This window comes from Panthera uncia, assembly GCF_023721935.1.
Source record: "Panthera uncia isolate 11264 chromosome B2 unlocalized genomic scaffold, Puncia_PCG_1.0 HiC_scaffold_24, whole genome shotgun sequence".
Lineage (NCBI taxonomy): Eukaryota > Metazoa > Chordata > Mammalia > Carnivora > Felidae > Panthera > Panthera uncia.
In genome coordinates, this window is record NW_026057580.1 from 971920 (window position 1) to 999722 (window position 27803).

The following is a 27803-nucleotide window of genomic DNA, read 5'->3' on the forward strand; positions in this document are numbered from 1 at the left end:
AGCGCGGGGAGGAGTCGGGGCCCAAACTTTAGCTGAACCCAGCACCCAGCTCCTTTGTCTCCCCCGCCCCCTCTTCCCCACTTCCTGCCCAGCTTTAAACTCGGGATCCGCCGCGCGGACTTTGTAAACACGCGGCGCCTGCGGGGGTGGAGACTGGTTATGTTGAGGCGCCTGGCGGAGGGGTGCACGCCCCTCGGCCCAGCTGGAGGTGGCGACCCCCCCCCCCCCCAAAGAAGGAAGCCCGAGGCGGCGGGACAGTGAGGCCACAATCCTTGCTCCGGGGGGCTCACCTGCTATGGAGGTAGGCTTGAAGGCTGGAACAGCCTAGATAGATGGGGTGTCAGCGTCTTCACCTTTCTCTGGGGCCTCCAAACTCAGGCTGGACGCCTGGGGTAGGGGTCCGAGATGGGTGGGTTAAGGAGGTCGCCGCTCCGTCATCACCTCTCCGTTGTTGCCCTAAAGGTAGACTCACTTTCTCTCCGAGTGAGCCGTTCTGTACGTATTTGAAGGGCAGAGTAGCCCCCCAAAGCCCCAAGCTCTGTCCGTGCAGCCCCTCTCCAAGCTGATGTAGAAGCCCAGTGGCCTTCACTGAGTTGTCGTTCTTCATACTTCATACTTCAGACATAGGGGCGGGAGGCGAGTAGGAAGGCAGAACCAACGTGGGCAAGGAGCCTTCGAGTCCTCCTGCCAGGCAGAACGGAGAGGGGAGGTCAGAGGACAGGACTGGAAGGAGGGCCCCCTCAGTGTTCGTCCCTCTGGTGTGTCTGATGGGTACCGAAGCCTCTTCTGTGTCTTTTAATGTATTGCCAAGACAATTACCTGCAGAAATTGGTTACCGTTACTAAGGAAGCATAATGGTTTCATTTGCGAACACTGAGCACCTCCTCTGTGTCTAGGGTTTATGGAATGCTGAGGGGCGCCATGATGTTATTCTTCTATAACTAGTGTGGGTCATGGAACAACCGAGACAAAGCACCAAGCTGTGCTGGCTAGCAAGACTTCAGAAAGAAGAGGACATGGAGTTAGATTCTGAGTGATGGATAATCACCAGGCAGAGAAGTGGTAGGAAGTCTTTGGGGGGCACTTGTTCCTTCTGCAGAGCTGAACTGAACCCTGACCGTGGTGTTGGGCATTGGGATACAATGAGGACCCAGAAGGCATTCCTGCTGTTTTTAACCCACCATCTAGACATGAAGAAGAGGTGGGAATGAACACGATGAATTCAGGGAAAGGCATGTGTCTGAGCTGGTCCCTAAGAATCCATCCACGCAGTGTTGGGGTACCCACTCCTTATCTTTGGACTCTAGGGCTGTTTCCATGGTTTCCTCTATGCCCCCCACCTCAGTTCTCTTAGGGACCAGACATGGGTGAAGAGAACTGGATCTCCCAATGCATTCCTGCAGAATCTTCTGTTCTTTCAGTCCCTGGGCTCCTTGGAGGGATGACTGACACAACATCTGATGAATTCATTCACCACCTGTTTGCTATGGTCATACTCTGTCTGCACAGGCTAGATGTTGGGGATAGTAGAAGCCAGAACTTCCACTTTACCTGGAATTTGGAATCAAAAGCATGTCTGAGAATTCCAGTAGGGTCCTAGTCCTTGAGACCATGATCTCCGTGGTCCTAAGTGCCTCCTCTTTTCTGTTTCCTTACCTGAAGGGTTCAGAATACCAGTTGACACTTCTATAGTACTGTCATAATATAGTACTAAATGTTTGGGATGTAATGTCTCATTTAATCGTAAGTCCTATGAGGTAAGCAGTAGGCTTATCTCCATTGTATAGATGAGAAATCTAGGCACAGAGGAGATAAGTCATTTTTCTTTCTTTTATATTTTTAAGTTTATTTATTTACTTTGAGAGAGAGACAGCGTGAGTGGGGGAGGGGCAGAGAGAGAGGGAGAGAGAGAGACAATCCCGAGCAGGCTCTGGACTGTCAGCACAGAGCCCGATGTGGGGCTCAAACTCACAAACCATGAGATCATGACCTGAGCCAAAACCGAGAGTTGGACGCTTAACGAACTGAGCCATCCAGGTGCCCCAATAAATCATTGTTCTAAAGAGTACACCAGAGGGACACCTGTGTGGCTCAGTCAGTTGAGTGTCCAACTTTGGCTCCGGTCATGATCTCACAGTTCGTGGGTTCCAGCCCCACGGCGGGCTGTCTGTTGTCAATGCAGAGCCCACTTCTGATCACCTATCCCCCTTTCTCTCTGCACTTCCCCTGCTTGCTCTCTCTCCCCAAAATAAATAAACATTAGGAAAAAAAAGTACATGAGAAATAAATGGCAGAGCTGAGATTGAAACCTAGGGCACGTGACCTGGGAGCCCCTGTACCTAACCACCAGGCTAGCCTGCCTCCTTGATTGACCACACAGAATGTCCCCTTGATGGGTCGCCTGGGTGGCTCAGTCGGTTAAGCGTCTGACTTTGGCTCAGGTCACAATATCGCGGTTTGTGAGTTCGAGCCCTGCATCGGGCTCTGTGCTGACAGGTCAGAGCCTGGAGCCTGCTTCTGATTCTGTGTCTCCCCCTGTCTTTGCCCCTCCCCTGCTCATGCTCTGTGTCTCTCAATAAATAAATGTTAAAAAAATTTATTAAAAAAAAAAAGAATGTCCACTTGAGCCAGGGACTTAGGAGTTTCCAAAAGGTCCTGTGTCTTGGGTGGTACAGAGGAGAGAAACCTTTTAGCTGAGCATTGGTGCTGGTAACGGTTTACCTGGAGCCCCTGCAGGTCTGGAGTAGGTTTGTAAGGACTACACAGAGCTGGCATGCTTCCTTATGGTCGTGCGTGTGTGTGTGTGTGTGTGCACACATGAGTGCATGGGATTTCTTGAATAAGCCTCACTCACTTAGAGGAACAAATAGGTGTGATGCAAGGAAGAAAGCAACATGGATGTGATGTGCTAGAATCTGGGGATGTGGGAAACCAAGATACCTCTTTTGCTGGGAATCTTTGAGAATAGCAGAGACTTTTATATTTGAAGATTCCAAGAGGAATAGTCCATCTTGGTAGCTGAGTAAGGAACATGGCCAAGTAGCAGAAGCAGTCTTAAGATGTTCCCCTGTCTTCCCCACAGAGGCTGTATCCCAAAGCCACATCTGTGTTTCTGACCCCATCCCTCCAAGCAGGCTGGGACCTTGCCCATGATGGGAGCCAGGCCACAGGGCAGAGGTTCCATGGGATTCCAGCCACTTTTCCATTACCTTTCTGAAACTCTAGGTTTTTCACTAGAGCCCTCTGCACGGATCTGGGGAGGCCTGAAGCGGTCCCCCTATGCCTGCAGTCAAACCACCTTGTGCATCTGTCTTGAGGGGGATGGGTGCTGATGCTGGCAGTTAAGGGTAGTGGGTGGCCACATCAAGATAACAGGTAAGCGGGTTGTGACATTCAGAACTATATAGACCTCCAGGCGACTTTTCTGCCACACATACTTTTCTCCCTCGTCACAGGGTAGGGTGCGGTGGAACCCTTGGCATGCCCAGCCCCCTGCCCCAGGCGCTTTCTTGGCCGAGGAGAACAGGTTGTACTCTTGAGAAACCACAAGAGGAAGTTTAGGGAGGGTTGGGGGTGGGGAAAGTTCTGGGGCGCCTGCCAAGTTTCCCTTTCTCTGTTCAGAAGTAGGTATGTTTATTTTGGTGTGTTTCTCTTGCCCTCAAAGACATTTAAATTTTAAACCCTCCGAGTTTCAAAGAGTTGTCAGGACCTGCCCCTGTTACAGTGGTGGTGGCGGTGGGGAGTGAGGGAGGTTGGCCAGAAACCTCCCTGGAAATGGGACTAGAACAAGGTACCCTTTTGTTGGATTTCACCTGGGATTCTCACTGGTTGGTAAAGGCCGAGTGACTTCAGAAGGCCTTCTTTTCTCCTTTTCTCTGCCCTTTCACCTCTCTTCCCCAAAGCATTCCCTCCAGCCCTAAACTCAGAGAAATGTGCTTATCATGGCCACTTAGGAGGTGCATTATTCTACCAGGAGCGGTCCCAAGTTTTTTACTTGCCTTATCTCATTTGACATTCAGCACAACACCAGATGGTAAATACCTCTAACCCCATTTACAGACGAGGAAATCGAAACCCAGAGAGGCCGAGAAACTTCACCAAAGTCACACAGCTAGTAAGTGGCAGAGCCCGGATTTGAACACTGGCCTATTTGATTTCACAGCCTGTGCTCTTGACATTTAAATTAACCCCCAAATCAGAGCATCAGCGTATATCAGATCCTGAAGAGTAGGAGGTTGAGATCCAAAGAGGCTTTTAAAATGCTGTTGCTAGGGGAGGGGTGGCTTAGGTATAGAATTGGAAGCGATTCCTTGGAAATTAATATATTAACAAAGGATCACCATGTGAAGAAAAGATACAGTGGGTGAGAGGTTGAGGTCAAACTCTGGATGGTTGAATAAGAAGATTTAGGAGGGATATTATAGCTGTGTTCAAATATTTGAAAGGGTGCCTTTGGAAGCCCCCGGGTAGGGGGTGGGGGACTGGTGGAGGCAGATTTCCAAAATGCATAAGAACTTTCTAGCAAATAATTGCCTAATCCTCGTCTGAAGAAGTGAGCTCCTCGTCTAGGGGGGTCTAGGGCACATGTGTAGGAGGGGCTTCTGTTAAGCTAGGAGAAGACCTCAAAGCTTCTAACGCCTCCAGACCTCCCACGTGATTATTCACCTGCTTCCTTCCCCCTTCCGGGTCATCCCTTGGCTGGCCATGCTCCTTGGCCCATGATGGTCCCTGTCTGTCCACCAGGTGGGGCTGTTGCCCAGAGTGTTGTCCACAGACTGCTAAAATTGGGTAAAGAGCGCCATCTGGTCCTTTAGCCGCCAGCTGGTTTCATGGGTCCTCTCCCCAGTCCCATCCCCAACCATCTACACACCAGGGAGCCACTTTTGACCCAGTGCAACCCCCATAAAATGCACTGTTAGTCTCCCACCCTGGAGCCCCTCCCTCCCACACCTTTTCCCTATCCCTGACCTTCCTTTGCCCTTGAGCTAGAAGGACCCATGCCTTGAGAGCAGGGGGCCAGGCCAGCAGCCCTTGTGGGCATGGCCTTTCATACCCTTCAAAGGCATGCCATGTCGTATCCTTTAAGGGGCCTCAAAAGCTGTGGCTCTGAAACCATTTGCCCTTAGTGGCCACTTCTCCCACCCTGCTTGAAATTCCCCGGAGACAGCCATCCTAAGATGAGAGAGCAGAGGCCCAGGCTTTGTCTAGGAACAAGGGGTAGGAGAGGGGTTGCTTGGTGCCCCCTTAGGCCCTTAGAAACGCATAGAGCCAGTGGCCCAGGCACCAGCAGGCAGGGCCCAGTGTGCACAGGGACAGAGTGCAGTTACAAGCCCTGTGGCCAGAGGGCACCATGGAGGGCAGGCCCAGAGAAAGAGGCCATAACAGGTAATGTTCAAAATATTTCATAACTCCTGTGTCCCCCTCCAACAATCTTATGAGGCAGGATGCCCACTGTGTGGATGAACAGAGCAAGGCACAAGGGTTAAGCAGCTGGCTTCTATTCACACAGCTGGTCAGGGGCTGAGCTGAAAGTCTGACTTGGCCATTTGGCTGTAAGGTTTGTGCACAGAACCCCTCCTCTGTGCTTTCTCTTGTGGAGTGGTCAAGACAGCCAGCACCCATTAGAGAAACCACACCGGTTTGAGTCTGAGCCTGGTTCCTTCCTGCTTGCGTGAAACTGATTTCCTCATCTGTCAAGTGAGTATGACTCTAGTCCCTACCTCGCTAGGTCATTGTGGGGATTAATAATGGCTGATATTGGGGCTCCTGGGTGGCTCAGTCGGTTGAGTGTCTGACCCTTGATTTCAGCTCAGGTCACGATCCCAGGGTCGTGGAATCGAGCCCTACGTCGGGCTCTGTGCTGAGCACGGAGCCTGCTTAAGATTCTCTCTCTGCCTTTCTCCCCAACTTGTGCACGCTCTCTCTCCCTAAAAAACAATAAAGTAAAAAAAAATAATAATAATAATGGCTGATATTCCTTGAATGCATACTATATGACAAGTACTATCTTTTTTTGTCCTCGTGGCATCTCTGCAAGGGAGGCACTATTATGTCTTTACAGACAAGGAAACTGAGGCACACAGTAGTTACACAGAGTAAGGAGCTGAGGCTTCGGAGCCCACCCTGTGCACTAGGGTGCGGACCACATGTATACATCATGCACACAAAGTCCTGCCGAGTGCCAAACAGGTCATAAGTCCCCATAAGTGACACCTCCATTAGGATGTTGTCCTCCTCATCGTCCTCCAGCCTGAGCTGCTGGCAGTGGGCATGGGGGCTATCCCAAAACAAAGAGACAGCCCTGGTTCCTTTCCTCACTGTCCTACCTATGACTCCATTTCATCCTTTCTTCTGCAATAAATACCAGCCCACAAGTTCTGGCCTGTGGTCAGACAGTTGGACAGAATACTTGAAATTGGGACTGTCCCAGAAACTCCCAGTTCTGGCCCCAGCTTTGTCTGCTCCAACTCGCCCTCCCTCCTGTCCTCTGTTCTCTTCCCTCCAGGCTGCTCCTCCTGCCCCTCCCCTGGGGGCTCTGAGTTCTGGGAAAGGAAGCAGAGCAGGGCCTCAGATGCAGACCTTAGGCTCCAGCTGGAAGTGTTGGAGGCTATGGGAAGAGGGGCCGGTGCGGGGGAGAAAGGATGGGGGCGCAGAGGGCCCCCAGGCTGCCTGTCCCCAGGAAGGCATCTGTCTATCCTTCACAGACTCTTTCCTAAGCTCACTGCTGGGGGCCGAGGAATCCGCTCTGGATAAGACCCAGGGGAGGGTTTACGCCTCTCTGGCAAGTGGCTATCACAAGCTGTCTTTGGATTATGGAGAGGAGGGAGGCCTGCTTCCTCCCAACACCAGGCCCCCGAGAGTCAAGGCTGTGTTTCCCCTTCCTTCCAGCTCCATCCCCTTTTCTTTAAACAGTATCTATTGCAGAACCACAAACTTGGAGGCTGTTCACATGTGCAATCTATTTTCATCACAGTGAGAGAGGATCTTGGGGTTACAGACTCTCAGAAGTACCGGGTAGCTGAGCATAGGCCAGAGTGTGGAACACTCTAGTTTTTACCAGGCCCTCTCCCTTTTCCTTCTAGTCAGCTGGTACCTGCTGGTGCTAGAGGCAACCTCTATTTTTTCCTGGAATTGACTTGATTCCACCTCTAGGACCAGGCTGAGTTTTTCTCTTGGGTCTCTCTGTCTCCAAGGAGACAGTCTTTTTCTGCTTGGGCCCAGCCTCTTGAGTTCTAACTCAAAAAAACTCTTTGCAACCACTGGACATGAGCTTAGTGCCTCCTGGGTCGTCCTCAGAAAGTCCTGCTTCTTCCCTGCCTTTCCTGTGACACAGTTTCTGGGAGTCATTTTTGGCATTCCTTGCGGGAATCTGTTGTGTGGATTTTCTCTGAACCTTCATTTCTTCCCAGGCACATGGCAGCAAACATATTGCAGATAATGATATCTTTTGCACAATACTTCCATATGCCAGGGACTGTTGTGAATGCCTGTGGAGAGAATGTACCGTTAGTAGGTCAGTACGTTTATAAAAAATATGCATGTTTATTAACTCATTTCTCACTCTCCCCAAGAATCCTGCGAGGTTCCCTTATTTTACAGATGAAGAGACTGAGGCACAGAGGTTAAGTAACTTGCCTGAGGTCATACAGCTAGTCCATTCTGAGAGCCTGGTAGCTGAAAGAATTCTGACCCGAGTCAGACTTTTCCTGCACGTTGTGTGTGCTTGTGTGTGTGCACTTGAGTGTGTGCCCACACGCCAGAGGGAGTGTGAGAAGACCCCAGGTTCCCAGGGGGAACCACAGGTCGGGTTGAGACGCTGTCTTGGAACACAGCGTCAGGACACACAGAGCAGGCTGGTACATGCCTGGGCTGCCTCCTTGTGTGACGGTGTATTTGTGTGTTGCACCTCTGTGCGGAGCTGTGACAGTGTGGGTACACGTACCCCAGGCAATCCCAGGGCCTTCTCCATCCCTCGGTGCTCTTGGCCGGAGCTTCAAGGTTGTCTACTAAGCCAAGCGAGAAGGAAAGGAAGGAGCAAGAATGACCCAGCCCTGCCCCAGCAGGCAGGTCAGGTGTCACACAAGATCCAGGAAGCAGGAGTGGGTGGTGGCGATATGAGCTTTGCTAGGTGGGGCTGGGGCCCTGACCTATCTGGGGAGCCCTGGATGAATCAGCCCGACCACAGCCGCCCCATCTGCGGTGGTGGTGCACACCAGTTTTTCCTCCAGCTCCCCCTCCAACGCTCCTTTTCCTTTCCTTTCTCTCCCACAGACTCAGGCTTTGATCAGGGTGTGGCTCCAGGGTAGTGGCTGAGGGCACATCTCTGGAGTCAGTGGTTAAGCTGCGTCCTCGTGCTGGCCCTGCAAACTTTACTTTCGAGATACCCCACCCAGAAATGGGCAGCCACCCTGGCCCAGGAAGGATGCCACATGCCCTGTGCAGAGGACAGGCCTGCACAGGCCTAGGATCCTGGGCTCACCCACCTGGAATGTCCCTCCAACAACATCTGTAAGGCTCAGAGGTCCTGTTCACTCCTCATTTATAGCAGAGCCACATTTTATGCAGTGCTGGGTTCAAGGTCAGTGTAAAAACAAATCCACCTCAAAATTATTATTAAAGTCTCCTTAAACTCATAAAACACAGGATACATAGTTTAGGCATTCTCCCCCCCCCCCCCCATCTCTGAGAATGTCCAGCATAGACAGTTATCGTTGGAACAGATGGCCATGTCCTTGGTAGAACATGATGTTGAGCTTGAGGTAAGGGATCGCATTGTATAAATAATACCTAAGTTTCTCTGGTTGATTAGTATCCCTTCCAGTGGATATAATTGAATTTGTGATAGTTAAATTGGCACATTAAGGGATTCGGTAGGCATTTGCTCCTGGGTTCTTATGGGCTCCCTGGGCCACAGGAAAGGTTTGAGTGGCAGTGCTGGGGGAATCTGGAGGAAGGAGCAGTTGCTTCTGGGTGGATTAACCAGAAATTTCTTCTCAGAGATACCATTTGAGAAAATAAAAGAGGACTGGACTTCAGGAGAAATGATTCAGGAGCTGTTTTCTTTTCTTTTCTTTTAAAGTTTATGTATTTATTTATTTATAGTAATCTCTACATCTAATGTGGGACACCAGCTCACAATCCCAAGTTTAAGAGTCGCACACTCTCCCGACTGAGCCAGCCGGGCGCCCCAGGAGCTATTTTATTTTATTAAAATAAATTTTTTTAATGTTTACTTATTTCTGAGACAGAGAGAGAAGAGCATGAGTGGGGGAGAGGCAGAGAGAGAGGGAGACAGAATCAGAAGCAGGCTCCAGGCTGTCAGCACAGGGCCTGATGCAGGGCTCGAACTCACAAACCGTGAGATCATGACCTGAGCCGAAGTCGCTTGCTCAGTCGACTGAGCCACCCAGGCGCCCCATCCCCAGGAGCAATTTTAAATGGTGTGGTTTTTGTAATTTTTTACTTCTTTGAATATCTGAGTTTTTTTTACTGAGAGCCACACTGTAGAAATAATCATTTTTCGATTCCTATTTCTATGACAATCATTAGGCTTACTTATTCTTTGTGTTGTGGTTGCTACTTTCTAAAATAGTGGCTATTTCTAGAATCACTATTATTTTTATAACAATAATTATTTTTACTGTGTCACTTCTTGTTATTATTATTATTTTTTAATGGTTTAAAGACTCCAGAGAGGTTGAGAGGTGAATGGCTGTAAAGAATGGAGAGGCCTGGGGCATTACACCCTTACAGATTATTGAGAATCCCAAAGAGTTTTTGTTTTTGAAGGTTGTGGCTATTGACATTCTAATTTTTTTTTTTTAATTTTTTTTTAACGTTTATTTATTTTTGAGGCAGAGAGAGACAGAGCATGAACGGGGGAGGGTCAGAGAGAGGGAGACACAGAATCTGAAACAGGCTCCAGGCTCTGAGCTGTCAGCACAGAGCCCGACGCGGGGCTCGAACTCACGGACTGAGAGATCATGACCTGAGCCGAAGACGGCCGCTTAACCGACTGAGCCACCCAGGCGCCCCTGGACATTCTAATTTTAAATGAGAAATTAAAAGGATATGAATTCACTTAAAGTAACAGTAAAAAAACTCACTGCATGCGAATGTAGCATCCTATTTTTTATAAAATAATTATATTATTAAATTATTAAAAATTAGTGGAGTGGGGGCACCTGGCTGGCTCAGTCGGTGGAGCATACAACTCTTGATCTCGGGGTCATCAGGGTTCATGAGTTCAATCCCCATGTTAGGCATGGAGCCTACTTAATAAAATAAAAATTAGTGAGAAGTGTGGCTTTATTTTACATCTTTGCAAATCTCTTTAATGCCTGACTTAATAGAAGACAGCTGGATTATCATGTCTGCTTCTGTTTTAATTTGTTGCAGTGTGTTTTTTTGGTTGATATATATGAAGAAAACCTGGCCTCAGATATGTGGTTGGAAAGGGAGAATTTGTGAACTGGTTTAGATCCTGTGGCCCTAGTGGAACATAGAATGATTGGTGAAGAAGCCAAATCAACAGCGTTGGGTTGGGGACTTTGGACTTTATTTAGTAGGTAATGGGGAGCCACTAAAGGCTTTTGAACAAGGAAGTGACATGATCAGGCTTTTTTTTTTTTAATGTTTATTTATTTTTTAGAGACAGAGAGAGCACACAAGCAGGGGAAGGACAGAGAGAGAGAGGGAGACACAGAATCTGAAGCAGGCTCCAGGCTCCAAGCTATCAGTGCAGAGCCCCATGTGGGGCTCGAGCCCATGAACCGTGAGATCGTGACCTGAGCTACAGTCAGACGCTCAACCGACTGAGCCACCCAGGTGCCCCTGGACTGTTTTTTGTTCTGTTTTTTTTTTTTTAAGTTTATTTTTTTATTTTGAGAGAGAGAGACAGATACTGTGAGTGGGGAGGGGCAGAGAGAGAGAGGGAGAGAGAATCCCAAGCAGGCTCCGCCCTTTCAATGCAGAGCCCGACACAGGACTCATGAACTATGAGATCATGACCTGAGCCAAAATCAAGAGTCAGACACTTAACCCTACTGAACTACCCAGGCGCCCCGGTCAGACTGTTTTAAGATGATTTCTAGGGCAGTAATAGAATAGAGTTGGCAAGAAAGAGTCTACATGAGATGTAACAAGGATTGAAACTAGGGTGAGGCCAGTAGATATGGAAACAAGGGGGTGATTTGGCAAAATATTTTGAAGGTAAAAACAACAGAACTTAGTAATTTTTTGGTAGGAAGGTATGAATAATCATCTGCCCTGTGAAATTGCTCTGCCTTCCCCAGCTGAGCACCACGCATCCTTCTAAGATGAAGTATGTCATAGTTTTCTGCTTGCAGGCCGTCTCTCCTACTAGGCTACCATGGATGCCCGCAATAAATGAGAGTAGTCAGGACCACCCCAGAATGTTTCAGCCCCTGTGGCTGGCAGAATGTTGGTGCCATTAATAGAAATGTAAAGCTGAGGAGGAAAAGATAGCCATTATCATCAAGTATTACTAAGTAAAGAAGAAAAGGGTAAGAGAAGATGTCAAGCTGTGAATAGAGAGAAAGTAGTGGGTGGGTCTTGAAATATATCATTCTGTTGGCAAGGAAGTACATTTTCCTGGGTACTAAAGATGTAGGGAGAAATATAAAAACATCTAGGAGAGATCGCTCCACTCTTTGTTCTCAAGTAACTCAAGTTCAGTTGGGACACTGTTTTTCAAAACTAGAAATGTTTTCATTTTAACCCATTTTATATACCCACGTACAAACACACATGTATATGTATACCAAACAAACAAGTTCCACTAAGCAATACTTACCCTTACTTCAGATAAGGTCTTGTATTTTCTTTTATTCTGTTGTTTCTTTTTTCTTTCCTTTTTTTTTTTTTTTTTTTTTAATACTGGTCATGATTAGCTTCATGACTTCATGACCCGGTAGAGTGTCCTAACTTGCAATTGGAAAAACACGAAGTGGGCGAGGTTTCACTGAGTATTTTCAAAGTTCTGTTAGCAACAGAAATAGATCGTCAAATATGAGGCAAAAGGAATTGGGAGAAGGTTAGGAACTCAGACACGCCAAAAAGGCTGGAAAAGCATGTTTGGAAATGGACAGAAACTGATAAAAGTGCCTGAGGGCTGGGCAGAGGCTCCTGCAGAAAAATGAGTGGTTACCTCTGCCTGGCCACACATGGTGGGAATGGACGGGCCGGCCCCTCCCGTGTCTGTGGTGCAGGGAGGCAGGCTGGCTCCTGGATTTGCATTAGGGAAGAGGAGATCCCCCAAAAGGAAGTGGCAGTGCTGTAGGAAAGAAGGCTGGATGCTTGACAACCAAAAGAGAAGAGTCTAGAAAAGGCATCATGGCTTATGCTCATAATAAGATGTCTATCAGTGAGTGAGTGAGCGAATGGTGTCCTTGCACACTAGTTGACCTACATGGTGGGCATGTTCTTGCCCAGCTGGTGGCCTTGGCATGTGGTAAACTTTCCTTTCAGAAAGCAGTTTGGCTACAGGTATCAGAACCACATGCCTCCTTCGGGGGAGAGGGCCCATGCTTCCATGATATTCTGACCCTCTGCCTTAGTAATTCTGCTTTCCAGGCTCTGTCCTAATTTTAAATAATTCCAAATGTGGAAAAAAAACCTTTGTGACAATTTTTATCAAAGTGTTATAGACAGTAACACTTAGGTACAAAGATTTGGAACAACCAACATGCTTCACAATAGAACATGATTAAGTAAAATATGGCATATCTAATAAAGAGAATATTAGGTAGCCATTAAAATGTCAATTGCAAAAATATGTGATACCACAAAAATTACTTTTGTAGTAGTATTAAGGGAAAAATCAGGATGCAAAATTGTACAAACAATATAGTGCAACTATATATTTTACACGCATACATATACATGCACACACACACACAAGAAGAGACTAGAAGAAAATATACTGTAATGTTAGCAGTGGTTGTTGTTTTTGTTTAATTAATTTATTTTAAGAGACAGAGAATGAGCGGGGAGGAAGGGCAGAGAGAGGGAGAGAGAGAATCCCAAGCAGGCTCCCGACTCCAGTGCGCCCTCCATGGAGCTGGAACTCTCGAACCTCGAGATCATGACCTGAGCTGAAACCAAGAGTTGGACACTTAACCAACAGAGCCACCCAGGCACCCCAGCAGTGGTTGTTTTTTGAGGCAGTAGAACTATGCATGCTTTTTTTCCTACTTTTTACCCATTTTTTAAATGTTCTGGTTCTGTAATAACATGAAAAATGTGATGGTCATGAGTCATGTTTCCCTAAGTATATAGAAAATCAGTCTTCTTTTTCTTTTTCTTTTAATTTTTAAAAAATGTTTATTGTTTTTGAGAGAGAGATGGAGTTTGAGTGTGGGAGGGGCAGAGAGAGAGGGAGACACAGAATTCGAAGCAGGCTCCAGGCTCCGAGCTGTCAGCACAGAGCTCGACACGGGGCTTGAACTCTCGAACTGCGAGATCATGACCTGAGCCGAAGTTGGACGCTTAACCAACTGAGCCACCCAGGCACCCCCAGTCTTATTTTCTTAGTGTCTTCTCAGAGATAGTAGATGCCAAGTAAAAAGTTGCCATGAGGAACCTGGTGTGACAGCCCAGGGGAGATCCTGGTGTGGCCTGGGGAACGACCACTGCCTCTGCCTCATGTTCCCAGCGAAGCACTGACTGCTGACCCTTCAAGTCCTGTGGCACCAATAAAACTGAAATATCCAGGCAACTCTGGGGTGGCCAACTCAGGTTGTCATGGTAATTGGGGGGGGTGGGTCCTTGATGTTAGACAACTCACTTTCAAGCCCCCGTCACCCATGGATGGGCACACAGTGGCTCTGAAGTGTGGGACAGGCATTTCTTTGAGGGACCTGGTTTCTCCTTGTCTATTTGAGCAGCTTGGGGCAGGGGCAAAGTAAGGTAGTGAGCATAGGGAGTAGGGCTGTATCCCACAATATCTGCCTTCCCCAGCTCAGCAACAGGGAAGGAGGTGGAGTCTGGATTGAGCCCCAAGATAAGGAATATGCAACAGCTGACTGGGAAGATCAAAATAAACAGCTGTGCCCCCAGGAGAATGAACTCCACATTCCATTCTCTGATCCCACCCCCAATTCCCACTTCTCCCAAGCGCCTTCCCCCAGCCACCCCCATGCATGCACACTCAGCATCCCCATCCGCTAGAAGGGCCTCCCCTCAGCCTTGGCTTAGCTCCCTTAGAACCTTCCCCCACACACCCCCCCCCCCTTAACCAGAGACTCCGGGGCGCTCTCCAGCTGTCTGGAAGGGAGTGAGTATTCAGGACAGGTGGCCGGAGACGGATGCAGAGGGGCCTCATCCAGGGCCCAGCTCCACCTGCCAGCCTCGGCCACCCTCAGACTGACACGTGGGCCCAGGAACAGAAGAGGGCCGGGCTGTGGTGGCGAGTCTGGGGAAGCTGAGGCAGGATCTGGGATGGTGTGGGGTGGATGGGGAGGAGGATGTGCATGGGTGCTAATGGCCCGGTCTGCAAACATCTATCTGGTCAGCCCTCCCTCTGGGTGGGCCCTGCCCTCTGGGATCTCCCAGTCCAGAAGGGGAGCAGACAGCAGGTATGAGATGTGCCTCCTGAGGTGGTTTTTAGAAGCTCTGGGGGATGATCCCTCATCATAATGCTCAGGAGTACCTCCAGCTCTAAGGAACCCCTGCAAGGCCCATGTCTCTTGAGAGTTCCAGTCACAGCCTCAGACCCCCCAGGCTACTTTCCAAACATGCTGCACTGGGATTTTAAATCAAGGCAATAGAAGGAGCAGATATTTTCTATCTCAACCCAGCCCCTGGGGCCACCCAGAGCAGTAATTAACAGCTTCCTCTCTGCCACTCCCATACTAGTCCCCACCTGAACAGCAGGACTCAGCTGGACCTGGGCACTGTGGGGCTTCAGGGCAGCACTGGTTCCTATCACATAGTACTTTAACAGCCCAAAGATGTAGAGATTCTCGACAGAACTCCCATACTCCTGAGCATGTACGTGGCCTCTGAGCTGGGCATCCAGAGTATCAAATCCAGGGGCCTGGGTCGGTGCTCAGCCTGAGGTAAGCCTTCGCCCTTGGTCAGGGGATGGTTGGAAGAGGGAGGTAATGGTGGGCACTCTGGAGGCTGCCCCATTGGCCCGGCTGTCTGAGGAGAGGGCACTCCTTCTGCTCCAGTGCCCAGTGAGGGTATATATGGGGGGGGGAGGTCTCACTACCCTAAGTCTAAGTGCTGGCAACCTGCCGGGGACCCACATCACTGTATTTAAATGTCTCCCCTGAGTCCCCGCGGCCCTTCAATGCCCCCCAGCTCCAGCAGACTGCTGGGCCTCTCCTCCCTTCCGCAGCCACGCCCTCGGCCAGCAGACGCAATAAATAGATGCTGTAATAGCCAGGACCAACTACATAATTAGCAGAGCCCCTTGTTAAAAAATTATTGAGACTTTTGGGGTGCCTGAGTGGCTCCCTGTAGGTCAAGCACGTGACTTGATCCCGGGGTTGTGAGTTTGAGCCCCATGTGGGGCACAGAGCTTAAAGTATGAAGACTTTCAAGATGGCAACAGTAGAGCATTAAACCAAGCGGGAGGGCCCTTCTGAGCATGGGTCTCTGTGTGACCGCATAGGCCACATGCCCACGAAACCAGCCCTGAGGGTAGCTAACGTATATCGGCCACTTGCCGCCTGCTAGGCACCTGGCCAGGCGCTCACCATGCGTGGTCTCATGCCTTCCTCTCAGCAGCCCGACTATCCCTATTGTGCAGACAAGGAAATTGGGGGATTAGACAAGCCACATAACTTGCTGAGGTCACCAGCTCTTAAGGACCAGAGCAGGGGACAGAACCCAGCCTGACTGGCAGCAGCTCCTGGGCTCTCAACCACCACCCTGGCCGCCCCAGCCTGTAGGGTAGGGAGGTTGCTGGGCAAAACAGCTGCTTCCCGTCCCCTTTTCTGCCCTATCAGGGGCAGGAAGGAAGATGAGGCAAGAAACAGCAGCTGATGGTGCGGTGACAGTGGTAGCAGTGGTGAGGGTGGCCAACCCCGGCAGAAGTGCTGGGTGGAGCTGGGGGAGATGGGGCACAGGGACCTCGTGAGCTGGCGGCAGCTGATAGACAGCACAGCTGTGCCCTCCGCCCTCTCCCTGCTCTGCCCTGCTCTGCCCTGCTCTCACCTTCCACGCTGCCTGTCTCCCCCATTGCTTTCCCGGCACCCCTCACTGGGGAGGTGGGTCAGGCCCCTGCTCCAGCTGTGCCCTCGGCATTCCCACACTTACCTCCGTAATAACAACAGCCACAGATCACCTGCTACGTGCCACGCGTGGCACCAGGGACTTCACACGCGTGTAACCTTGGATTCCCTCCACAAACCTGTGAACAAGGATTGTTATCCCACGGAGGCCCAGAGAGGCTAAGACATTGTGCAGAGCCACACAGCTGAGAAGCGGGAAAGCAGAGACTCGGGCCCCAATCTGAAGCCCAGGCACCCCCAGCGCCTCCTCACCGTCTTCCTCATAGGACAGGGTGGACCGGACAAGGTGCGGTGGTCCCCTGAGTGTGGAAGAGCCTTTTCTCTCAAAAGCAATGGATAGTTCGGGAAATGGCCAGTTTGAGGGAAGAAAACACTGTATTCTGAGGGAGGGAGACAGACGTTCACCTCCTGCCTCCATTTTGCATTAAACGGGCGGGGATCCGGGGTGCCTTATCTACCTGGAAGGCCCCCTCTGGCACTTGGGCAAGCAGACCTCATGAAGTTAGGTGATTGGAGCTGAAGGGCTGAGGACATGCACGAGAAAGAAGGCCCCTCACACACCTTGTACCCATCAGTACCCTGGCACCAAAGAATGGACTCGGACAGGTCGGTGGGGGGCGGTTAGACTGCTGTAACAGAGACCCCCAAATCAGGTGTTCGAACAAAATGGAAATTCCTCACATACAAGTCTGGGCAGGTGATCTGATCTCTTGACAGTGTTGAAGACCCAAGCTCCTCCCACGCTGTTGCTTCTCCACGCACTGGGACGTTGAAGACGGTGCACCACCCCATCTCCTGGGTCTGGGGTCCAAGACCTTGCCAGTGGGGAGGAAGGGGAAGGAGGGGCACTGCCCTTCCTTTGCAGGACATGACTGAAAAATTGACAGATCACCCACCTATCCCTGTGGCCAAAAGTCGGCCACCTGCCACGCTGAGCTGTGAGAGAGTTTGGGAATCCTACATACTGGGGCTTCTAGTACAAAAGGTGTAGGGATTGGATTTGGGGAGTTGGGCAGTTAACAGCCTTTGTCAGTGGATGGAGAAGGGCCGGATGAGAAAGCTGATGTCACATGATGAGGATGGCTTTCTATGGGGAAGCTCTAAGAAACGTGTTTTCAGATGGAGTTCTCTCTGGGTGAGGAGTCAGGCAGAGAGGCTAATACGCTGTCCCCTGGACTGCCTCATCTCTGGTCAAAGGTAGAGGGTCCAAGTCTCCCTTGCCCTCACCAATAGCCCTTGGAGGTCCTTAATGGAGCCCTTGTCCCACTAGCACCATTGGAGGAGGGCGAGGTTCAACAAAGAGCACCATATTCACCCCTTTCGGGGGGCCCTTCTGTTCTGTTCTGAGAAGGGGTAGAGGAGGGTCATATCCTCACGCTTCAGCGAGGGAATCATTATCTCCAGCATCAGGAAGTGGAGACATCAAGAGGGTGAGAGACAGAATTCCAGAGCTTTCAAGGCCAGTGTCAGTCTGAGACAGATGGAAAGTGAGCAGAGTTGTAGCAAGAGGTCGAGCTTTGTCAAAAATCATGTGACTCTCCCAGCGGCTTGATGCCAGAAGGCAGTCTTCTGGATCCAGTGCTCCCTCATGCACCCACCCACCCACCCAGATCTGTGTATTAGGTGCCTACCAGGGATGCACCCAGCATTGTGCTCCGTGTGGGCAAGAGAGAAAAGAACAAGGCAGGCACAGTTCCTTATCTCATAGAGCACATAAGCCCTCAGTTTCCCCTGGTCCCCACTGAGGACAGACTAGGTGATCATAGCTCTTAAGAGAGCCAGCTTTGTGGCTCCGAGCTGAAAAGGCCCGGTGGGAGCCCATGGAAACATGTGGCAGGCCCTCACCTTGGAGCTGGATGCCTGCCATCTTGGGGGCAGCAGGGAGCACTGTGGGCTGGGTGAAGGGCGGAGGTGCCAGTGGGGAGGGGGTGAGCAGCATTGGAGTTGGGGTTTCACTTCTCTCTCACGTACCAGTGTGGAATCTGCGTTTTCTCAGTTGGTGAGGTTTGTGACTTCTCACCCAAGCTGAGGGGAGGTATCTCCTGTCGCCCCCTCCTCCAACCCTGGCTGTTCCTCCAGTGCTCCAGTTTGGGTGGAGTCCTTCCCAACTGGGGGCCTGTGACCCCAGCTCACCAAATGCATCTCTTTGCTCCAGAAAAGGGGGTAGTGTGAGAAGTGGAGATCTGTGTAGGGACACTTCCTCTCTGGGGCCTTTGGTCTCTGAGGTTCTTCTCTGGGCCCCTGTTGGCCTTGCTGTTCCCCCAACTAGTCCAGGAAGAGAGGCACCATGCCCCTGCCCCCTCACAGCACTGCCCTGGCTCCCTGGCCTAGTTCAGGCCCTGCTTGCTCTTGCCTGGCCCTCTGAGTGGCCTCCCAGTGTTCCTGGAGGAGGAGAGGAGAGGGACCCCTCTTCATCAGAGGACAGGCTGAGGTCCTCACAGGAGGCAGTCTTCTTCTTTTTCTTTGTTAATGCTAATTTGTCTTTTAGAGAGAGAGAGGGCAAGAGAACGCGAGCAGGGCAGGAGCAGAGAGAGGGAGACAGAAGATCCAAAGCAGGCTCTGCACTGACAGCAGAGAGTCTGATGCGGGGCTCGAACCCAGGAACCGTGAGATCACTCACTACCTGAGCCAAAGTCGGATATTTAACCGACTGAGCCACCCAGGCGCCCCCCTCCCCCTTTTTAAGTTTATTTATTGATTTTGAGAGAGTGAAGGGGGAGGGGGCAGAGAGAGAGAGGGAGAGAGAAACCCAAGCAGGCTCCGTGCCTTCGGTGTGGAGCCTGATGCAGGGCTCCAACTCACGAACTGCAAGATCGTGACCTGAGCTGAAATCAAGAGTTGGATGCTTAGCTGACTAAGCCACCCAGACGGCCCTGCCGTCTGTCTTCTCACCTTTCTTGTCACTTGGCAGTGACATAAACCCCTCTGTCTCTACCTCCCAGTGGCTGTGTAGTCTGGGTGAGTTTTTAACTCTCTACACCCCCCGCCTCATGCTTCAGCATCCCTATCTGTGAGATGAGGAAAATGCTAGTACCTCACACGGTCCTTAGGGGGCTTGGTGTACACATAGTATTCAGAACAGTCCTTGACACACAGCAAGTGTTCAGCTCTTATTATGATCCAGGTGTTTGCCATTATGATGAAAACATTGACAGGAGTTGTTTTTTGTTTTTTGTTTTCTTTAAAGTAGGCTCCACACCCAGTGTGGGGCTTGAGCTCACAACCCGAGATCAAGAGTCGTACGCTCCACTGACTGAGGCAGCCAGGCTCCCCAAACATAGACAGAAATTTTAGGCCCCGACACCAAACCCAGGGATCTAGGCCAATTAAATACGTAAAACCTTTTGAGGCACGTGCCCCTACCTCTGTGGTCGGTGAGAAGGCAAGGGCCCTGTTGGCATTCTGTATTTTTGGCTTGTAGTGTAGGGTTTTGTACTTAGCAGGTGTTCAGTAGATGGTGGTAGATAGAGAAGATGTCGACTAGCATCTATGGGTACCCAAAGATACGGCTGCCCAGTTATTATAATCCTGAGGTATGGTCAGTTCTCATTATTCATGGTAGTTAGGGTCTATAAAGTTGCTGCAAACACTGATCTAGTGAATACTGAGCCATTGCTCCTAGGGGAATACAGGCTTGGGTTCCTTTGGGCCTCTGGTCACAATGTTTTCATCAACTGATACAATACCCTGTGTGTGTGGATGTGTGTGTGTTTTAGAGACAGAGAGCCTGAGCAGGGGAGAGGGGCAGAGTGGGAGACAGAGAATCTTAAGCAGGCTCCATGCTCAGTGTGGAGCCCACCGTGAGGCTCGATCCCACAACCCTGGGATCATGACCTGAGCCAAAATCAAGAGTCAGATGCTCAAATGATTGAGCCACCTAGGCGCCCGATTGAATGCCTTGTTTTGTTTGTGTTCCTATTTAAAGACACTTTACTTAAAAGGTAATGTTGATTTGTTAACATTAAACTCAACAGTGGCACTACAACTCATGCTTGAATAAAGTTTATCCAATGCACATGTTTTCTCTGGAAGACATATCACAGCCTTCATATGCTAAGCATCGTTAGACAGCACATCAACCCTATGCTTGGGGGCCATTTTAAACAGCGAAACCAACAAAAAGACAAAAAAAAAATGCGGGGAAAGGTGGCACTAAATAGACTGAAGAGGATACATTTTTACAGCTTGGGAGCTGAAACAAGAAGGCAGAGTGTGCCCTATGTGACCTCAATTAAGAACCTGAGCGTCAGGTGACTCGAATTTTTCATGGCTCCATGCATGTCCACAAATGACTTGCGAGAACAGCACGAGTGTCGATTTGGGAGTTCCAAATAAATCGTAGCGAGTAGGCAAATTTGCAAATAGAAAATCCACGAATAACGAGGATTGACTATACCTCTACGTGGGTTGGTATATACCCGCTGCCCAGCAACTCCCTGCAACACTCAGCACCTTCAGGGTGGCTTGCCTGGCCCAGCAGGGGCCTCCAGCACCCTGTGCCAGCTCTTAGGCCAGCGTCTTTGCCCTGCCACTGTTGACTCGTTTGGATGGGTGGGTGCCTTTTGCTGCCCAGGCCTGTACTGGAGGAGGAGAGAGGAAGCCTTGCCCTGCCTTCCTCCCCTCACCCCACCCCCTACTTCCCCACTGCACGTGAGGCCTCTCCGATGAGCGAGACCCACACATGCATAAAGGGAGGTAGGGTGACATGAGCAGGCGGCCACCTGTGACTTTTGTCAGCCAAGTGCTGCATCAACACCTGGGGAAGACCCCCTGGCAGTTTGGGGGGGCCTGTTTTGACCTGATCTTTATTTACCCCTCACAGAGGAAGTAAATAAATAGCTCCCTGTGTGTCTGTGTGTATGTGCGTGTGCCAGACTGTATGGGCCTCGCTGCACACTGTTAAAAACCGAGACCCGGCCCCAGAGGAAGTGGTAACAAAACGATTGTTTGTTTTATTTTCCATTTGCCCTTACATCTCTTCCCCACCTCCACCCTTTTGATATGTGCCAGGAGGCTTTCGTTACCGCCCTGGGATCCAATCATTTGTTCATTCGTTGCTTCATTCACTCATTCTAGTGTGTACTGAGCCAACACAGTGCTAGATGCTGGTGAATATAACAGATCCCTTTAAAAGAAAGTGGAGGTGGAGAAAGGGTGCTTTGGCCTGTGCATTCACATCGCTTGGACTGCTTATTAGCAAGGTGACCATGGGCAAGTTAACTTGTGGGATCACGCGAGCTCATCTCACAGGACTGTTTCAAGGACTGAAGTCAGTAGAGTAATGATGTGCTCACGGTCAGCCCTCAATGCCAGTGAGTTTCTTCCTTTAAGGATGTGCTGTGCACGTGGGAACAAGGTTTGCGATTTCCCCTCTGCCTCTCTTCGCTACTCCTGTGGCTGCCTGCCTGCCTCAGACCTTCCTGAGCACCTGCCTGGATCACTGTGCATTTCCACAGCACTGCTGCTCAAAGACCAGCAGAGGCTTCCCAGAGCCTGTGAAATCAAATTCAACTTAGCGTGATGCTCTGGTTTTCCTAGCCTCTGGGCACAGCCCACCTTTCTAGTTCCTTGACCCACGATCAGCCTTTACAACCCAACTCATGCCACCCGGCATGCCTGACCCATCCTGTGGGGCTCCGGCTTCCATCACATTGCTCTCATTGTCCTCCCTTTCTGGAATACCCGTGGTCTTCCCTATCTTCTTCCCATCTACCCTGTCTGTCCAAACGTGGCAGTTTTTCAAGGCTCACTGTTTTTGTTTTTAAAGTTTATTTTGAGAGAGAGGGAGTGAGGGAGGGGCAGAGAGAGACGTGGGGCTCGAACTCATGAACCGGGAGATAATGACTTGAGCCAAAATCAAGAGTCAGACGCATAACCTGCTGAGCCACCCAGACGCCCCAAGGCTCACTTTAAATCCACTCTGCTGCTCCCGCCACCTAACCTGCCTCCTGGGGGGTTTGTCCTAGTCGATGTTAAGTGTGGGTACAGCTTCTTGTCCTTTCTAGACTGTGAGCCGCTTGAGGACAGGCTCTGTTTCTTGGCCTTCCACCCTTCTTTAACTCAGCCCACGTGAAAGACGACCGTCTTGTGCCTAACACCTTCGGGCCCTGGTCCTTGTGTTCCAGCAGTGCCCGTCACTGCATATAATACTCTCTCAATAAAGATGGGTCCAACAAACGAGTGAGGGGAAACAGAACACGCAAGTATGAAGTCTTGGAGTCCAGACTCTCTATGCTGTGGGCATTCTGAAGCAAGGGACAGTCACAAAAGCTGGGGGCAAGGGGAGGATTCTGAGAGCTGAGCAGTCTTTGGAGGCAAACAGGTAGAGTTGGGGGCATTGGAAGGCAGAGGCCAGGGTGGGGTGGGAGCCATGCCTGTCTTGACCAGAGCCCGCGATTTCTTGCTCCAGTCCCCCACCGCCACACAGGCGTCCAGATCTGGGGAGGGTGCTGTGGACGGAGGATTGAACCATGCACATCTGTGGACAGGGTCCTACCAAGGACCTGATCTACCTGGCGAAGCAAGGGAGGACTGTGAGATAGCCAAGAATCTCCTGCATGTGGGATCAAATGTGGACTCAGAGCAGGCCTTGGGAAAGTCATGCATTCATTCTTACATTCATCTGTTCATTCAGCCTTTATTTTGAAGGTTTTGAAAAAATGAGAAAATGAATACTTGCTCAGTATAGGAAAGTTGGACGATATAGAAAACTGGAAAAGTTAGAAAAATCATTTGTAGTTCTTACCACCCAAAGACAGCCCTGGTTTACATTCTGTGTGTTTGTTTCTGGTCTTATATCGTTATTATTGAAATAATTGTCATGCAGATATGTAAACAGCTCTTTAAAGCTCTTTAAGTAGCGAATTTTTATATTTAATTCTGAAACCTATTAAATAGTGAAGAATTATAACAGTAAAAGAAGCTTTATCATTTTACAAATACGTTGCAGGAGCGCCTGGGTGGCTCAGTCAGGTGAGCATCCAACTCTTGATTTCCGCTCAGGTGGTGATCTCAGTTCATGAGTCCAAGCCCCACATCGGGCTGTGCACTGAGCACAGCGCCTGGTTGGTGTTCTGTCTCCCTCCCTCTCTGCCCCTCCCTTGATTGCTTTCTATATCTCTCCCAAAATAAGTAAAAATTAAAACTTAAAAAAAAAATTACAGACAGGAAGACGAAGAGGTAAAGGTGCCGATTCCACCCCACTGTCCCAAGTCCCATCCCTGGGGAAAACCAGTATTAGGAGTCAGTATGCGTCCTCTGAACCATTTTTTTCTGTGCATGTACACTCATAGGTGTATTCTTTTGAAATCAGACCATAGAATATTGTTTATGTGTAACCATTTTTATTTTTACAAAGTTAGGGTCGTTTTGCACGCCCCATGTTGCATTTCCCTTTTTTTTTGGATACGTCGTTTTTTGTACTGTGTAAATTTAGTTAAATATCTGACATTGTATAAAACAAATCCATACCAATGATACACGGACCAGTTATAGGCTGCAATTTACAATGACTGCTTGGAAATCTGGAGTAGTGTGCCTGAAAATCTAATCTGTACATTTTGGAACATGACTGAACTATCTCATTGATTAATCAAAATGATTTTTTTTTTAAACGTTTTTATTTATTTTTGAGACAGAGAGAGACAGAGCATGAACGGGGGAGGGTCACAGAGAGAAGGAGACACAGAATCTGAAACAGGCTCCAGGCTCTGAGCTGTCAGCACAGAGCCCGACGCAGGGCTCAAACTCACGGACTGTGAGATCATGACCTGAGCCGAAGTCGGACACTCAACCGACCAAGCCACCCAGGCACCCCTCAAAATGATTTTAAAACCTTAACGTTTAATATCTAGTTAAAGTATTTTTAAAAGTAATCTCTACACCCAGTATGGGGCTTGAGCTCATGACCCTGAGATTAAGATTCGCATGCTCTACTGACTGAGCGAGCCAGGCGCCCCTCTAGTTAAAATATTTTTAAAAGTAATGGGAGATACCTCTTTTATTTTGTTTTGCATATATAAAAAAATAACTAAAGGAAAAATGCATTCTTAGATTTCTCAAGTCAAATGAAATTTCCCTCTCAAGTGAACATCTTATGGCTGAAATATAAAGTGTTAATTATTATTTTGGAAAAATGAAAAATTCCCAGGCTTTGACTTCTACCTACAGAACATTTTAACAGACTTCCCTGTCAATATATATATTTTCCAATGCCTGCGTCATAATCCACCCATATTTTACTTACTTGTTGCAGGATTCCCACACCGTTTCCTAAGCTTTGTGCTAGGCCCATGAGACAAAATGCCTGCCTTCTGGAACTCCCAGGCTGAGCAGTTTCCACTTAATGCAATAAATGGCAGGGATGGATTCTGTGCTACGTGCAATGGAAACTTGCAGGGGGTAGGGAGTGAGGGCTCAGTCAAGGAAGGCTTTGTGGAGAGAAGGCACTGTTGCTCTGGGTCTTGAAGAATGAGCAGGAGGCCCCAGATGCAGAGGCTGGAGGATAGAATGGAGGGGCCCCCAGTTGCAGTGTGACTTATTATCAACCATCGCCCCGGCTCTGGTGGTTTGTTTCTGCTTTTCCTTTGCAGATGACAGATTCTGCGACCAAGGACTCCAGCTGTTTATCAGGGGCCATCCCAGGGGCCCGGGCTCCCACTCCCAGCTGCAGGGGCTGTGGGGCCCTGATTAAGGAAATAGCTGAAGCAAGGGACCCAGGGCAGAGAGGACAGGAGAACCAGAAGGCCACAGTGAGGAACAGAGGCAGAGGGCTGCCAGAGAGGAGCAGGCTGCAGAGCAGGAGAGAGCCAGGGCAAGGGACAGGAGCAAACCTGGCCCTTTTTATGTGCTTCAGGGCATCACCTTGCCCTCCTCTACCTCGTGAAATGCTGCTCTATCAAGGCCCCTTCGGATGGCGCCTCCACTGTGATTCCATTAATTCAGCAAACATGTCCTGATGGCATCCCTTAGAATTAATCCCTCTCCTTTGCTCACTTAGCAGGCCAACCTGTTGCAGTTGAAAAGAGCGTGAACTTTGGAATCAAGAATCATGCTAGCGGTAGGGGCGCCTGGGTGGCTCCTTGCTCAGTCGGTTAAGCATTCCATTCTTGACTTTGCCTCAGGTCATGATCTCATGGTTCGTAGGTTCGAGCTCCACATTCAGTTTTGTGCTGAAAGTGTGGAGCCTACTTAGGATTCTCTCTCTCTCCCTCTCTCTCTGCTCCTTCCCTGCTCACTCTCTCTCTCTCTCTCTCTCAAAATAAATAAATAAATAATCTTTAAAAAAATAATCATGTGAGGAGTAACTAATATTTATGAAATATTTAAAAATTAAAAAAATTTTAATGTTTATTTCATTTTTGAGAGAGAGAGACAGAGCATGAGCAGGGGAGGGGCAGAGAGAGACGGAGACACAGAATCCGAAGCAGGTTCCAGTCTCTGTGCTGTCAGCACAGAGTGGATGCAGGGCTCGAACTCACGAACCGTGAGATCACGACAAAGAGATGGATCCGAAGTCAGACGCTTAATGACTGAGCCACCCAGGCGCCCCCATTTATGAAATATTTAACATACGCTAGGCACGACAATGAGTGCTTTTGAATCTGTTGTTCTCTTTGAATCTGTTGTTTCTCACTTTGTACTCCCCAACGGTCAATGAGGTAACAACTGTTATTATCCCCATGTTGTAACAGAAGGAACTGGAGGGCAGAGGGTTTAGTAAGCTTGAAGCATAACAGCAGAGGTCCAGACCCCCGTCTGAGTCTCAGTTTCCTCATTTATAGCAGGGGGATGAAAACGATTTCTTTTTCCCAGAGTAGTTTTGAGAACTATATGAAGTCATGTATATCAAGCACCTTTGCTAGTATAACCCTCACCCCTACTCATTTGTTGTCATCATTCCTTGGGAGCTGCTAGTTTGAGTTTGTAGAGCACAGTGGGGTGGTTAAGAGCTTCCATTCTGGAGCGAGACCGCCTATGTTCAAAATCCAGGCTCAGATCCATGACCAGGCTCAGATAGGTAACCTTGAGTGAGTGAGTTTTACCTCTCTGAGCCTCAGTTTCTTTATCTATACTATGAAGGTGATCGTGGTACCTTCCTCATAGTTGTTTTCAGATTAAAGTGAGTGTATGTAGGGGCACCTAGGTGGCTCAGTCCGTTAAGCAACTGACTTCGGCTCAGGTCATGATCTCGCGGTTCGTGAGTTCAAGCCCCAGGTCGGGCTGTCTGCTGTCAGCACAGAGCCCACTTCGGATCTTCTGCCTCTCCCCGACCCCGTGTGCACGCGTGCTCTCTTTCTCATCTCACTCTTTCTTTCAAAAATAAACATTAAAAAAATAAAGTGAACGTGTGTATATATTTGTTACTGATATTAACTAGAATGGAAAGTTTCTGTTACCGGTATTAACTAGAATGGAAACTTTCTGAGGGCAGGGTCAATTTCAGGAAGCTGTCACCTGGGTTCTCACTGCCTTAGTGAGGACATATGTGGCCCAGTCTAGATAGTGGTATAACAGCAAGGGCAACAAATACCCATATATTGGAACTCTTCCTGTACAAGAAATACTTGCTTATTCTAGAAATTCTGGAAAATATAAAGAAGATGAAACATAATCCTACTATCTAGAAATGATCACTGTAAACATTTTGGTACTTTCCTATAATTGGGATCATGTTGTATGTAAGATGAGCATTTTCCAGTGCCATTAAAATATTTTTTGAAATAGGGTTATTATTGTTGTTTTGTTTTATTTTGTTTTACTGATTAAAAAAACTGTGCACTGAGAGAGTTAGTTTCTAGACTGGTGCCATTCTGGAGGAAGGGAGGTCTGTCCCATCTTGGTGGCATATACATTCCTAGGGCCAGAGCAGTTGCCCATTCATTCATTCATTCAGAAAATATTTATTGAGCATCTTTTACGTGCTGTGTCCTTGGGATACACCAGAGAACAAAACAGGCAAAAAAATCTTCCCCTTGTGTAGCAAGGGGTAGGAGTGGTAGGACAGACAGCAAGCGGTATGCACAAAAATTAAGCAAAGTCAGAAATTCATTAAAAGGTAATGAGAGTGCCCCTTGTTCATTGGTGGCCTGGTGAGCCTGCCCTTAAGGCGCCTGGAGCAGACTTGTGGGAAAGGCTTTGCCATGGTCCGGGGCAAAGAAAGAGCAATGAGACACAGCTAGGCTGGGAAGCTGAGCGCCTTCGCTTGTTCTGAGCAAACAGAGGCTGTCCCCTCTGTGTCCCTCCTGGCCCTCCCTTCCAGTCAGTGTTCTGCCCCATGAGGCTGACTCTGAGAAGGCCCCACCCTGCCTCACTCCTGCCCAAGTTGGGGTGGGGGCTGGGCTTCTCACTCCTGTCCAACTTGGGGTGGTTTCCCAGGGGTTGCCCAAGGCTCAGTCAGACCCATTTTTTACTGGTTTATATTAAGGTTCTAATTTTTAAAAGTAATGCTAACTTGAAAAAAAGGGTGGGGGGTAATAAGAGATGGGTGCCTGGGTGGCTCAATTGGTTAAGCATCTAACTCTTAATTTCGGCTCAGGTCAT

At 49.2% G+C, this 27803-nt stretch overlaps 1 protein-coding gene across 3 annotated transcripts in view; it reads left to right on the top strand.

Moving 5' to 3' along the window:
• Nucleotides 1–74: 74 nt before the first annotated feature.
• CCND3 (cyclin D3) overlaps nt 75–27803 on the top strand; it is a 98436-nt gene continuing 70707 nt past the window's right edge. The window contains exon 1 of one of the 3 annotated variants that reach the window (XM_049653279.1): nt 75–301. In XM_049653279.1, coding sequence (XP_049509236.1) covers nt 296–301 — 6 coding nt within the window. In that variant the 5' untranslated portion in view covers nt 75–295. The remainder of the gene's footprint in view (nt 302–27803) is intronic. The other 2 variants (XM_049653277.1, XM_049653278.1) reach the window with 2 other exon arrangements.